Here is a 13,167-nt window from a genome sequence, read left to right on the forward strand (position 1 = left end):
ACTGTCAACTCTAGTTATGCTCGAATATATATATGAGAGACGTTCTAATACGTATATAAGTTGGACGACCAAGACGTTACAATAATACGTACTGGACCAGAGGAGCCTCACTGCAACATCTAGCAACGTCTTTGTCGATCTGTATGTAAATAATATGCGAGTTTAGTTTTTTTAGACATTACAAGTTGTACGTACGTATAAGGTGGTTGTCGAGTTTATCAGACATTACTACTATTCACGAGAATCTCTTTTTTATGATACTTTTCTTTTGCTTGTATATAAGTCAACAGTTAAATAATAAGACTAATTAAACCTCAATATGTAACAGTATATTCATGAGTAGTACCAAATAACAAAAGAAATACCCAGAAATAGTAAAAAGAAAAAGAAACTTGAGAAATGTGCGTGTGTTGGTTGGTGTGGCATGAAGAATGCGACAACAGCTATGTGAAGAAGAAGAAGAAGAAGAAGAAAGTGCGGGTGATGTGAGAAAAAGAGAAGAGTGAGTGCTGCTACAAGTGAGATTAGCATTATTACCCCAGTGGGGAGAGGGGGGGCAGGTCAGGAGGTATCATTGAGGCAGCATGGGAGCTTCTTTTTCCTGCCAGTTCATTTCATCTGTTCCCCTTTTTCTCTTTTGAGCTAAACACCTATAAACATTATCTATTATATATAGTTTGATTCGAACTAGACCTTTTTATAATTCAGATTATGCGTTTTTTTTAACATGTTTAATTACTGTTGACAAAACTTAAATGAAATAGTCTCTCTTTATCGTTTTTATATATTAAAAAAAAAAACACAATTTCGTTCTTCTTTCTACTTGTAGCTTATAGTCAAGTTTAATTGTTTTATCTAATGATATGGTACGTATAGTCCATTGATTTTTTCTAAATATTTTATAATTTTTGTAGTATGTGTTGTCGAAGCACACGCAATAATGAAAATGAGTGTTAATATTGTGTTATATATCAATTCTTCAACATGTTTTATAACATTGGACACTTGCTTTGAATGTCTTTGTTAAGACTCTTAACTTAAGAGTGTCCTAAAAAAGTTTAATACCATTAGGCCTGTCTGAGCCATTTGGGGGGTTGGTGAGAGCAACTGTCCAATACATGTTTGGTCGTCACAAGATTACTCTTTGTTATTAGAGTGATCGTTTTTGTCCACGTTATGTGTCATCATCTCATTCGTTCAAGAATGTATAAATTTTGTTTTTCTTTTTATTGCAGCAATCTCAAACATACATACAATAGAAATGGAATGACACATAATATATATACTTCATTAACTTTTTGTTTCGTTTCACTTTCAGCATCGTTCATTCTGCTATATTTCCCTCTAGAGTGAGTCCGTCCATCTATGATCTCTTTTGCAACTTCGAAGCAATTTCTTTTTAAAGATTTTGGAAAGGATCAGCCCAGTTTATTTTTTAATCTTTTGATAAAAAAAAAAAAAGGAAGCTTATATGTTTGTGGATTTGTTTTTTTCTTTTATGAAAAAAGGAAACAGCACTTAATTGTTTTCGTTGCTTTAATTAATGATCAAACGTTACATGATGATCATATCAAAATGGTGTTAGTTGGTTTATCGTTAATTAATCGATTTAGAATGACTTGTTATTCAGGCTTTTCTTTGGTTGACAAATTAAGCTTCCACCTGCACCATATGCTTTTGCATGTTGAACAGGTCAAAAAAAGAACGACATGTCACCTAAACTAAATACTGTATTTGGGGTTCAATTATATGTTAAAGTTGCAAGTGCACGAGAATCAATTATCCATTAATTAATACTATATATAGTCTTATTCTATCATATGCATATACTTGCGAAAATCATATTAATGTAGCTTTCAAGTAAATAATCATAGTAAAAACATTAGATTAATACGTATTGGTGAAAAAAGCTTGAATCGGCTAATCCTAAAGAGAGGGTTTCTTGTACAGCAAGAAATAGGTAGTCACGCGTTAAAATGACAGCAGATTTTATTAAAACATGTGCATGCGTGTATCTTTAGACATAATCTTTCCCATTCGAAACCAGAGTCAGTCTCTTGAAAAAGAAGACAGCACAAGCAGAGGCTGGTCGATTTGGACTATCTGTTGCAGAGCCAATATCAGTTGATCATGATTTTCGTCTTCACTCTTTGAACCTTCCAGTTTGACCAACTTCAAGTTCCTTAGTACTCTTGCTTGCTCGCTTCCATGGTCAGCATCAACACTAACTCTTTTTGAACTATAAGTATTCAAATCGATCTCCGAAATAATAAAAGGTATTAGCATGAAGCCTGAAATAACACAAAGTTACAAAATATTTTAGACGGCGCTTGGCACTTACAGTAATGAAGAGGCGTTCAATTGAAGGACACAGTTTGAGAAATGATATCAGGAAATTAATGTTTTCTTGGTTCATCGAATTATCAATCCACCGCAGTTCGTGTAGTTTGTAGAACTGGAATGATCTCCAAGATGATGATATGCACGGTTTGAAAAGCTCCTACAAACAAAAATAGTACTATATAACTCAAGATATGGTCCAAATTTTGAGTAGTCTAGCTACAATTTATTTCGCAAACTATAGATGACATATAATAAAGAACCTTAATTATATACACTATCTTTGTTACCTCGAACATCCATCTGCAAATTGTAAGGGCTTGAGAGTTCTTGATGATGAGCAAGAGAGGACCGATGTCTAAAGCATTGTTGTAAACGCATGGGCCCTGTCTTACGTCGAAAATAGCATTGGTCAAGTTGAAATGTTCATGGATCTTGATCAACGGTAGGAATCCCTGGTAATGAAGGGTTTTAAGCTTAACTGATCTAATACCGAGATATCTCAGCTTGGGGCAATCCGAGATAGATAAGTGAAGAAGGTTAGTTTGTGAATCAATTGTGAGAGAAGTCACTCCCTTGCAACCACAAATCTTGAGATTCTCAAGTAAAGAAAAATCCAAAACCATGGAGGAAACAACCTCGTGGGTTAATGAGTTCACCGAGTCTAAACAAAGCGTCTTCACCAAGAAACCGCTTGAGTCGACAGATCTTGGCATCTGATCGTTTATCTCAAGACGCCAGCAAAAGCTTTCTTCTTCCTTGAAACCATCAGAGAAGAAGAATCTCATATGCAAGACGTTATGAGGTGCGAGAATTGTGGACACGAAGGTTGACTTGTCAACGTGAAACTCATGCTTCCGTGTGTTTTTAGACGGGTCGTGTTCGTCGAAGTTGTTGATGAAGCGTAAGACGGCGTGAAATATGTCTTCGATGGAGCCGTTCCGGCTGTTAGCAACGAGCAGGGCTTGGTTCCAAACGGACCTATACCGTGTGGAGACGAAAGGGATAAGTCTTGCTGATTCAAAAGGGAGGAAGCTGATGATGCGGAGGAGAAGCTCTAACGGTAAGCTAGAGAGGATGTCTGGTTTGTGTTCGTCCATGGTTGTGAAATACTTAGAATTTGCTACGGAGAGGTTTTAAGGAAAAAGTATACGTTTCTATATCATCAATGGTACGTACGAATTTGGGTTTTATAAAAACAAACGGGATCCTCGGCGCTGCTTATGCTGCTTTTGTGGTTAGACACACTTCTTGATATAATGTACATAGGTTTTTTTTTTTGTTTTTTTAATTATTGTTCATTTTATATATAAAAGCTAATACGTTCATACATCCTATGATGACATTGAGAAAGAAAGAAAAAGTCCTATGTTGATATGATGTCTTAACTTCATACGTATTTCAACATCTTTCCGGATTTTTGGATCAATTCAAATGTTCATACGAAATAATAAACTTGGTTACAAGTAGTAAAATTGTCTTGGTAAAACGCAGACCAGATATTTTGACTTTTTTTGGTATATGTATGTGATCGGTTCATTTTGTTTGCATTCATTGATTGGCATTTTTTTTTTTGTTCTTATCTTTGTTAAAGGCAGACACTTTCCGTAGAAATTCTCAAAGTAGAGGTCAAAAGTCATAGCCGAAAAATCCAACAATGTTTCTCAAAGTATATATGTTTGAGAAACTATGACATGCCTCAGTTTATATGGTTTGGTATCGAGGAGGATTTGGATTGATTTTATGTCTAATTAAACAAGTGTAAGCAACTGCCTTGGCTTATATCATCCAAGCTCATATAAACGTCCGCACAGTAAGAGTAGAAAGCAAGGTTAATGCAAAGTATTAAGTATGCTCTGCTTGAATGCTTTTCAGTAGACGGTATGACGTTGTGAAATCAATAAATTAATAATTTGACCGTCTAGAGTATTGGATATTCGTAAGGATAGCAACATACCACTTAGACCATCTCCAAAGGTGAACCCATGTATGGGATTTTTAGGTAAATTTTAATTAAACTTTGTAATTAAATTAATTATTATTAACCTCTTATTAATGTTTTTTTCTTACTCTTCCAATGGTAAACCTTTGTATGGAGTTCTTAAACTTTGTAGACATCACACACTGAATCAAATACATCCAATAAACACAAGCCACATCACCTTAAAAGACTGCCTCTTAAACCCCTAATTTAACAACCCATTCTTACCATATTAATTTATTTTGATTTAAATTAAATCATAAAAAACTTATGAACCCCATTAAAAACTCTCCTTTGGAGATGCCCTTATACATATTAAATCTAGAGCAATAACTCTGGCAGAGTTGAAATTTCTATTGTTCAAGTCAAAGCAATAGTTGTATTCAAAGCGTCAAAAAGTTTATGACAATTATATATCCATTTAATTAGTTCTTTGAGAGAAGAAACAAAAAAAAACAAAAGCAGAGAGAAACAGAGTGTAGAAACACATAATTAAGAAAGAACACTGTTGAGTTCTAAGTGTTGGGAAAGATCAATCAAGGTGTTCAAATCTTATATTATAAAAGTCAAAAAAACACTAAAAACCTAAACGACATAAGAAAGGATAAACACAAAATTACCTGAGACGGGTTAATCTTAAACTATTGGTTCCTTCTGAGCCTCTGGTTAAGCTTCTCGATCCTGACGACCATATTCAAAACGTTGCAAATAATCCAGTAGAAAACCAGAGCCGACACGATGAGGAGGGCGTTACGTTGGGACTTCAAGATAGATTTCTGATGACGGAGGAGCTCAGTAGCGGTGCAAGAATCTCCATCGCATGAAGGTCTAGTCTCGTACTTGAAGTAGATATCTATGAGGAGGAATAGACAGAAAGGGATGATCGACAACAACGGTTTCAAGACATTACGAGTGACTACGGTCAGTCCCTTACGGAGAAAGTCTAGTCCTGGCATCGTCAAAAGGATGATCATGATGGCTTCAGCAGACGTGGCGTAGGTTAAGATTGCCCATTCTAGAGCCATTGTTTTGGTCTGAGTTGTTTTCGGAGCAGAGTATTGAGTTTGATTTTTTTTTTTTTTAACTCGTGAGCAATAATGGTAGGTCTCTTATTAATACTTAGGGTTTGTATGTTTGCTCTCGGCGTGTTTTGTATATATTACTTAGAAAGTAAAAATTCGTAATCATATTTACCATTGTATAAAATTAATTATGATAATGATATTGTATAAAAATTAATATGGAGAGTATTGTTTGGTTTGAGTTTCCTATCAATTAAACTCTTCTTTGGTGATTTGATTATTTCCCATTATTTTCATCAATCTAATTTAATCAATAAACCGGTCCGGTTATACTAAGGAGAGTATTGGGCTTGGACCAGTTTGATAAGAACTTTCCTAAGCCCAACGAAGTTGAGAAAAAAGAAAAAACAAAATCGGAATCAGGATTCTGAGAAAGCTGTAACGAAAGGGAAGGGGTTTAATGGCGAGATTCGACGCGAAGACGATCGTCAAGGACAAGAGATTCTGGGTCGCTTCCTTGCTCATCGTCTGGGCTGCTGGTCTTCAGGTCAATCTTTTTTTTGCATTTTCTCATGATTTTGTTATATCTTTTGATTTCTTACGTCGTAAATCTTTGATTTTTGAACTTAAATTTTCTGAAATAAATCCTGTGGCAGGGTCACATGATGTGGCTGCAGAAGCAAGAATCGTTCAAGCAGAAATTTGGAACAATCGACGAAGACAAGTGAGAGAGTGAGAGATTCAGTTTCAACAGCTTTCTTTGTGTGTGTGTGTGTGTTTTGTTTTGTGAGCATTTGAGGATAATTAGATTTTTATATGAAATTTTAATCATACATACATAATAAAGCTTGTTTTATGATTCCTGATCTCTATACTCTCTGGTTACTCTTTGATCGAGTTTTATAGAGTTTTAAGAACAAGTCGCAAATATTGATTCCTGCTCTATATACTTTAGTCTCTGTACTTGTGAGATTATTATGGTCCTAGGCGAGTTTCAAGAACTCAGAACTACTAACTAGAGCTTGTTTTACTATTAGTTATAGATCAGCCTAACTGGATATAGCCATATAGGCCAAGTGGGTTACTTAGAATATGAGAAGATCGATCATAGATTCTTTTGATATTATTTCGTTTCACTGCATCGATTTTCAAGTTTTGAAGCCATACTCTCGTTGCTATGGCTTCGCTTCTTCCGTAGATTTCATAGTTCACACTCGTTTCAACCAGACCAGTCACCAGTGTAATATGCATACACATAAGCATCAAATCAAAATCCTATAAAAATCACCTACAAGTGTTCAAAATTAAATTGTGCAAATTTTATTCGAAATTAAATTGTTTTAAGCATATATTCTATGAAAAACAGATGTGGATATTTAGTGTCCATATCATTTACAATACCTTTTTTAAAATCATATTTTATAGTTAGCTTAATACTAGTAAAGAGTTAAAAAGTAGTCATAAAGTAGCAAAGCATACATACTTGTGATATTTTATCTCATGTTTTCATTGTTATTATTTTTATTTTTAATATTACTTTTTAAAGATTTCACAAATTTAATTTTCTTCTGTCAACAAAAAAATAAACTATTCAGATTCTTTAGTTATGATCCCCTCTTGATTATCAAACAAATATTTTGTTTAATGATGGCCAAAACCAGTTGTTCCCCTATTAGATTTCAAACTTCTCTTTGGTATATGTTAATTTGGTCCAATACTCACAGTCTCTATTGCTTTTTTCTCTTTCATATCTTGATTTGTTTGTTTCAAAATGGAAATCTAGAGTGGTATTACAATTCATCTCAGAAAATATAAAGTAATATTATATTCAAAATTTCCTTCATTTCATTCGTTTTCTTTACTGTTCTGTCAACTCAAATCTTGTATTCTCTAATTTAATTTACGATGTCAAGTAGGATGGTGAATTCTTTAACCAAAAAAATAAAAAGCAAAGTATAGGATGACGAATTGAAAGGATCTTGAAATGACAAACGTAGAATATTCGAACAAAACAGCACCATAAACCTCAATGCTCTTCAGCATGAAGCTTTCTATAACTAAAGTACAAAAGACGTCACATCAAAGTACAAAACTATCTCTCAACATAGATGCTTTCTTATGTGGCGACCAGAAACCGCAACATACAGAATCTCTAAAACACGTCCCAATTCACACACAAAGAAAAAAAGAATGTTGATTTGATCCATTATACTCCATTACCCACCACCGCATTACATCATACTCGTGCTACAAAATATTACTTTTCAATAAACCTTTTTTTGCAGATTACGTATACAAAGACAGAAACGTAGAGTAATTGTTCATATTACATAATTATTTGTTTTTTTCATGCAAGTCTCTTGGCCAGCTGTTGGAAATATACGTAGGAAGGCCATCAGTGATTGGAAGTGTTGTAGACTGAGAACTCAAAACACTAGATAACTTTAAGTAAATATACTTTTAATAGTGCAAAACACTTCATATATTATAGCCGGATACAAAATTTAACAAAGCCAAAATCAGCACTAGTACAATAACACTCTACTAATAAGCAACGATCCATCCAGTGTTTGGGATTCAGACTCATTGTTTTCTCTTATTATAATTTGATAATCGCCGTTGATGCTTCTTTTTATTTTAGACTGATTCGTTCGTGTTAGGCCTCGACATCACACTTGCATCATTTGTGTCCATTTCTGCGTTTGCTTTAGACGAGAATGTCACAGTTTGTGGTGTACTAAGTGGGAGTTCCTTGTCCATGTCCGGAAACGAAGAAGATGGTTGGTCTTTGCTTTTGCCCCACAAAACTGAATAGAGTCCAAGAACTATCACTACTGCTCCAAGAATCCTACAAATATTATTAACACAATTAATCAATGAGATTAAAGTAACTAAATATCGTTAGTTATTTTGAAGAGCTTTTTGAAAGTTTCCGTACCTCCCAAGGTACATAACCTCAGCAAGAATTATAGACCCCAAGATCGCAACAATGACCATGCTCAATGGATTGAAGGCAGTCACAAACACCGGTCCTCTAGTTTTCATAATTACTCCTTGAACGTAATAACCAATCCCTGAACATATGACCCCCTGCATCCAAAACACAATAAGATCATTTAATTTGATTTGTATATATAACCAATACCAAACCATATATTGTGTATATTAGTCAATTAATCTTACACCATAAACAGCAGCTAGTAACTTGGAATCCAGTTGGATGGCCCAAGCAGAAGGGTTTCCCCTTTCAATATAAAGTGCCACAATAGTGCTTTCAAGAGACCCCATGAAGCATATGTAAGCTGTCATGGATAGCTCTACCGGGTACGACTTAAGCGTGATCGCCTGCATAGTCAAATCATTTTAGGGGTTTATAGTAAGTACTATATATAACCGTATATGTAAACTTTGGTCTTTTATAATTACTTGGAGATTGATAAAACCGGCCCAGCAGATGCAACCGATAGCGATGAGGAGTGCTCCTTTAGTAAGATCTTGTTTGACTCCAGGGTTGGATGCGTCTTGATGATGCATGTCACTAGGATTAGCCCAAGGAAGAGGAATTAAAGGTCCTTTCACAACAGTCATAAGCATTGCTCCACCAACTGTCACAATTGTCCCTAGAATCTTGGCTTGGCTGTGTATTTTCTTGACGTTAACCTTCTCAAGTCTAGACATAAAACAAATAATTATATCTTTAGACGAGAAACCGAAACAAACCACATAAAACAAAAACAAAACAAAGTTATTAATACCTGAAGATCCATGCCATGATAAAGGCAAAAGCAGGAAGAACATTGGTCATTGCAGCTGTGAAAGTAGCGGAAGTGTACTTCATGCCGGTGTAGTATAAGTTCTGATCAATTGTTGGTCTATAAACATGTAAACACAAAATCTCATTAATTATTCGTTTTCAAAACATAAGAAATAAATATGAATGGTGAAAAGTGAAAATAGTAAAGTAAAATCACTCTTACTCCAATAACCCAAGCAACAATATCTTGAAGAAGATGGGTAGTGTCATCTTCGGTCGAATTTTTCTGTTCATGATTCAAAAAGCAAAATTAAAGTAAAACAATCAGAAAAATAAATATTAATATTTACGTTCGTATTTGTTAAAGCATACATGCATGCATGACCATAATACAATTTTATTAATTTACCTATCCAAAAAATAGGCAAATGGAGCAATGAAAATTGTAGCGACGATATGGCGATATGCAGCTAGAACGTGAGGGCTCATGCCTTGGTTCAAAGCGAACTTCGCTATGATGGACAGTCCGGCATATCCGAATTGTAGAGAAACAACGGTTAGGAATGGCTTCCATGTTTCTAAAGCCATGTCTTACAAAGTACTTTAATTTGGTATAAAGTGAGAAACTGCAATATGATGTAATTAAGAAAGAGCTGATGGAGAAATGTGGGAGGGGATGAGGTTGCTTTTATAGGAGGGTTACGTTTTTAGGGTTTTAATTTGTATTATTATTCTTCGTGGGAATTTTAAAATTAAAATATGGCTTTTGAGTTAGGAGGAATTCTAGGGATTCCACTAAGTAATGCAAGTCTGATAGTGAGAGTATATATGCCATTTCTTGTTTTGTAGAATATAACATGGTTTTGATATTATCCCTGATTTATAATAGGAGCATACATAATTTAAGTAACTACTGGTGGTCGTGATGATGATGGAAACATCAACTTAAATTTGTTAATTATTAATAAATTTAAACTTCCGGTTTTGGTCCTTGGTTTCTTTTTAGTTTTTAACCAAGGAAACTGAGTACTTCTCACCCGATTCAATAAATTTTCAATACCATCGGATCCAATAGAATTCACTTTTTTTTTGTGATCTACACAAAAAGATATAGCACGGTTACATAAGAAAAAAAAGAAAAAAAAAAAGAACACAAGTCAAAATTATCCACCTTCTCTGTATATAATATATATCATCCCAAATTCGCAAACATGTCATCTATTTATTTACCAATATATATCTTGCAATTTTAGTATATATACTAACTACTTTTACTTTCCAAAATTATAAAGAAGTCATAGTATTGTCATTTCGACCAAAAAAAAAAAGTAATAATATTGTCATAGAAAGAAAAAAATATCATTATTTACTTAAGAAATTATTTTATTTCCTTAATTGTAATAATTATTTTGTATAAAAAATGGGGGGAAATTTCGAAAAAGTTAAAAAGAGTGATCAAATAAGAATTAGCAATCGAATATGATATTGAGCCAACAAATGGGGATAGTGAGTTTCACTTGAGGAACACAAGTGGATCCGTGTCGATTATGTTTTTGTAGTTTATGAATACAAGATAAGAAGAGATATATGATCACGAATAATTGAACCCACTAAATTAAATATTAAGTAACTTCAATGGAACGAGCTGGAAACAAAAAAAAATTAGAAAGATGTGAATGTGTCCACATAATTAAACACATATAATAAAATGGAAAAACGCATTATGCATCCGAATCGGATCATATGTGGAAGAAAGCAAACAAAATAACTTTTGGCCAACGTCGTGGTTAAGGTTTTTGGCACTTTATGATTCTCTCCACCTGGAACCTATATCTCTACATATAACAATAATAGTAATTAATGTATATATCTTGATCACATATATATAACAAAGGGAATTTATACGTTATCTGACGAAAGCCACAGAGTTTTAATTCCCGACAGCCTAATTGTGTATCCTAGGCATGTTATGCGAACTGTCTTACGATATATATTCCCATCATCTTCACTGTGATTTGCTATAACTAGAATGTTAAGCAGTTCAAACCTAGCTAGCTACATGTTCAGAATATGCGATTTGTATGTCATCATTCATTATGATGCTTATATAGTGAAACTCATATTTATATATAGATATGTGCTAATACTTTATGTACCGGATAAAAAATTTCCTTAATTGTAATATAATCGTGCGTGTTAACATGATCATGAACTCTTTCTTCTTCTTTTTCCCGTTGATAAAGACATATCATGAACATGACAAAAGGCACAAATGAACTTACACACAAAACTGTGAAAAGATGGTGTGGTTATGTTTTTTCTCTCCCCACTATATTGAACAAATTTGGTAAGCTGAGTTGACACACCGAATTAAACTTAGCTGGCTTTTTTCAAGTAGCGGATGCATAACTGATTTGATAGTTGATTCCGTAACTAAAATTTAAAACAAAATAAATGATATTCTATTTTTTGTTTTCTCTACTATTGTTATTCGATATCTAAGAATACAGATAAGAGATCGAACATCAACCAAAAAAAATATATATCTCTCTCTATAATTTATCAGTAAAAAACAATACAGCTCTCGAAGCCGGATATAACATGGCATATTCATAACTTATAAAGGATATTAAAGATATCAAAGAACCAATGGTTCTTAGCAAAAAAAAAGAAAAGAACCAATGGTTGAATCGTTTACTCCATGGTTCAATGTGTGACTATATTAGCGATTTAATGTGAGATGGAAATTTGTATTTTCTAAAAATTTAAAAAAAAAAAAAAAAAACTTACAAGAATCATGTCCTAAAACAAGTAATTTAAGTTAAATATATATAATTCAATATTTTATCAAGAAACCAATGCGTTATAAATTTCGTTGTGATTGTAACATGGAAACGTACGAGTTGTATCTCTAGTAGCATCCAATTGCGTGATATTTAGCCTAAGCCTTGTCTGAGTCGCTTTCTTGTCTAAACGTTTAGACTCGCGTCGGCAACTGGAAGTTTCTATCCCAATTAGTACATTAATATGTATATAGTTTCTTTGTTTGTAATTTCCAGGATATGTTTATAATAATTAAGCAAATACATCATGTCTTAGGAGATGTGTAAAGTATCTTTAAATATAAGCATCTCCGCCAAAAAGAAGTGGTCTAAGTGCGGCTTAAAATAATACATCATGCCACCACCACCACGTACAGGTACCTATGCAAACAAAATTAATATTGATATCAATGACAATGTTCTTGTGTGACCAGTGTTAACAAGGCTGCTGATTAACTAAGTAATCATGATAAGTATCATCATATTCATATAATAACATCAATTGAGTTGAAATTATGAAACCAAATCAGCAAAAGGAAAGTATGGCTTTTATATAGTAGAAGAAAAGCTGTAGAGCATATATAGAGTACGTGTTATCTTATATAATAGGACAAGGTTTTTTCTTAACTTTGCCTCACAACGCGACATGTGTCGCTCTATGCTTCTGACATGTGTTATTTTTATTAATTTATAATTTAACATTTAATTATTTTTTTTAATGATTTTGTGTTGTAAGTTATATGTTATATGTATGGTTTGCTTTTTAAAAAGTGTAATTGTTGCAAAAATATGTTTTTCCTAATTTTAGTTTCTAATTAAATTAAATATCATATAAGCTAAACATAAAATGGAGTTGTTATAATTTTTTATTCAAAGAAAATTGCTATGACTTTTTTTCCCTACTCCTTTAAAGATACATTTTTAAAGTTTTTTTTCCTACTCCTTTAAAGATACATTTTAAAGTTATTAATATGGGTAATAAATTATTTATAACATAATTTCTAATTTTTAAAATTTAATTTATAAGAGAAGAATTAAAGAGATTATCAAACAAAATTTATTTAATTTTCTATTATCAAACAGTTGAGAAAATAATATAATGAATTTAAATCAAAGAATAACTATCATATATATATATATATATATATGATTTGTGAATAATATGGCATGTAACTTTTTAAAATATTATATATTTGATTCACACTTTAATATAAAACAGAAAAAAACAAAGAAACCACAAAACACATT

The 13,167-nt window shown here is 32.9% G+C and overlaps 4 protein-coding genes across 6 annotated transcripts; 1 reads left to right on the top strand and 3 right to left on the bottom strand.

Annotated features, from left to right (window-relative positions):
* Positions 1-1,821: 1,821 nt before the first annotated feature.
* Positions 1,822-3,546, bottom strand: LOC17888597 (F-box protein At2g39490). 3 transcript variants are annotated; one of them, XM_023784921.1, is made up of 4 exons: positions 2,823-3,546; positions 2,631-2,726; positions 2,342-2,500; positions 1,822-2,259 (listed from the first exon to the last, which is right to left on the bottom strand). In XM_023784921.1, exons 1-4 carry the CDS (start codon positions 3,438-3,440, stop codon positions 2,050-2,052), a joined length of 1,083 nt encoding a protein of 360 aa, XP_023640689.1. In that variant the 5' UTR covers positions 3,441-3,546; the 3' UTR covers positions 1,822-2,049. The 3 variants fall into 3 exon arrangements, with proteins under 3 accessions (XP_023640689.1, XP_006295866.1, XP_023640690.1); XM_006295804.2 differs by having other exon boundaries at positions 2,631-3,546; XM_023784922.1 differs by having other exon boundaries at positions 2,149-2,239; positions 2,631-3,546.
* Positions 3,547-4,962: 1,416 nt separating this feature from the next.
* On the bottom strand, positions 4,963-5,346 carry LOC17889079. Its single transcript, XM_006295653.1, has one exon. The coding sequence runs from the start codon at positions 5,344-5,346 to the stop codon at positions 4,963-4,965; it is 384 nt and encodes a 127-aa protein (XP_006295715.1).
* Positions 5,347-5,767: 421 nt separating this feature from the next.
* On the top strand, positions 5,768-6,246 carry LOC111831189. Its single transcript, XM_023784984.1, has 2 exons — positions 5,768-5,890; positions 6,000-6,246. The coding sequence occupies exons 1-2, from the start codon at positions 5,804-5,806 to the stop codon at positions 6,069-6,071; spliced, it is 159 nt and encodes a 52-aa protein (XP_023640752.1). The 5' UTR covers positions 5,768-5,803; the 3' UTR covers positions 6,072-6,246.
* Positions 6,247-7,742: 1,496 nt separating this feature from the next.
* Positions 7,743-9,746, bottom strand: LOC17890146 (WAT1-related protein At2g39510). The gene is made up of 7 exons (XM_006296455.2): positions 9,507-9,746; positions 9,321-9,383; positions 9,099-9,215; positions 8,770-9,013; positions 8,527-8,688; positions 8,282-8,433; positions 7,743-8,191 (listed from the first exon to the last, which is right to left on the bottom strand). The coding sequence occupies exons 1-7, from the start codon at positions 9,683-9,685 to the stop codon at positions 7,981-7,983; spliced, it is 1,128 nt and encodes a 375-aa protein (XP_006296517.1). The 5' UTR covers positions 9,686-9,746; the 3' UTR covers positions 7,743-7,980.
* Between the last annotated feature and the right edge of the window lie 3,421 nt (positions 9,747-13,167).

This window comes from Capsella rubella, unplaced genomic scaffold (assembly GCF_000375325.1).
Source record: "Capsella rubella cultivar Monte Gargano unplaced genomic scaffold, Caprub1_0 scaffold_4, whole genome shotgun sequence".
Taxonomy (NCBI): Eukaryota; Viridiplantae; Streptophyta; class Magnoliopsida; order Brassicales; family Brassicaceae; genus Capsella; species Capsella rubella.

Coding starts and splice junctions, on each gene's coding strand:
- LOC17888597 (XM_006295804.2), bottom strand. CDS start 3,440: ATGGACGAACACAAACCAGACATCCTCTCTAGCTTACCGTTAGAGCTT. Junction 2,501..2,630: donor TTTGCAGATGGATGTTCGAG/GTAACAAAGATA, acceptor TTTTGTTTGTAG/GAGCTTTTCAAACCGTGCAT. Junction 2,260..2,341: donor TTGAACGCCTCTTCATTACT/GTAAGTGCCAAG, acceptor ATTATTTCGGAG/ATCGATTTGAATACTTATAG.
- LOC17889079 (XM_006295653.1), bottom strand. CDS start 5,346: ATGGCTCTAGAATGGGCAATCTTAACCTACGCCACGTCTGCTGAAGCC.
- LOC111831189 (XM_023784984.1), top strand. CDS start 5,804: ATGGCGAGATTCGACGCGAAGACGATCGTCAAGGACAAGAGATTCTGG. Junction 5,891..5,999: donor TCTGGGCTGCTGGTCTTCAG/GTCAATCTTTTT, acceptor ATCCTGTGGCAG/GGTCACATGATGTGGCTGCA.
- LOC17890146 (XM_006296455.2), bottom strand. CDS start 9,685: ATGGCTTTAGAAACATGGAAGCCATTCCTAACCGTTGTTTCTCTACAA. Junction 9,384..9,506: donor TTTGCCTATTTTTTGGATAG/GTAAATTAATAA, acceptor AATCATGAACAG/AAAAATTCGACCGAAGATGA. Junction 8,689..8,769: donor CCGGTTTTATCAATCTCCAA/GTAATTATAAAA, acceptor TTGACTATGCAG/GCGATCACGCTTAAGTCGTA.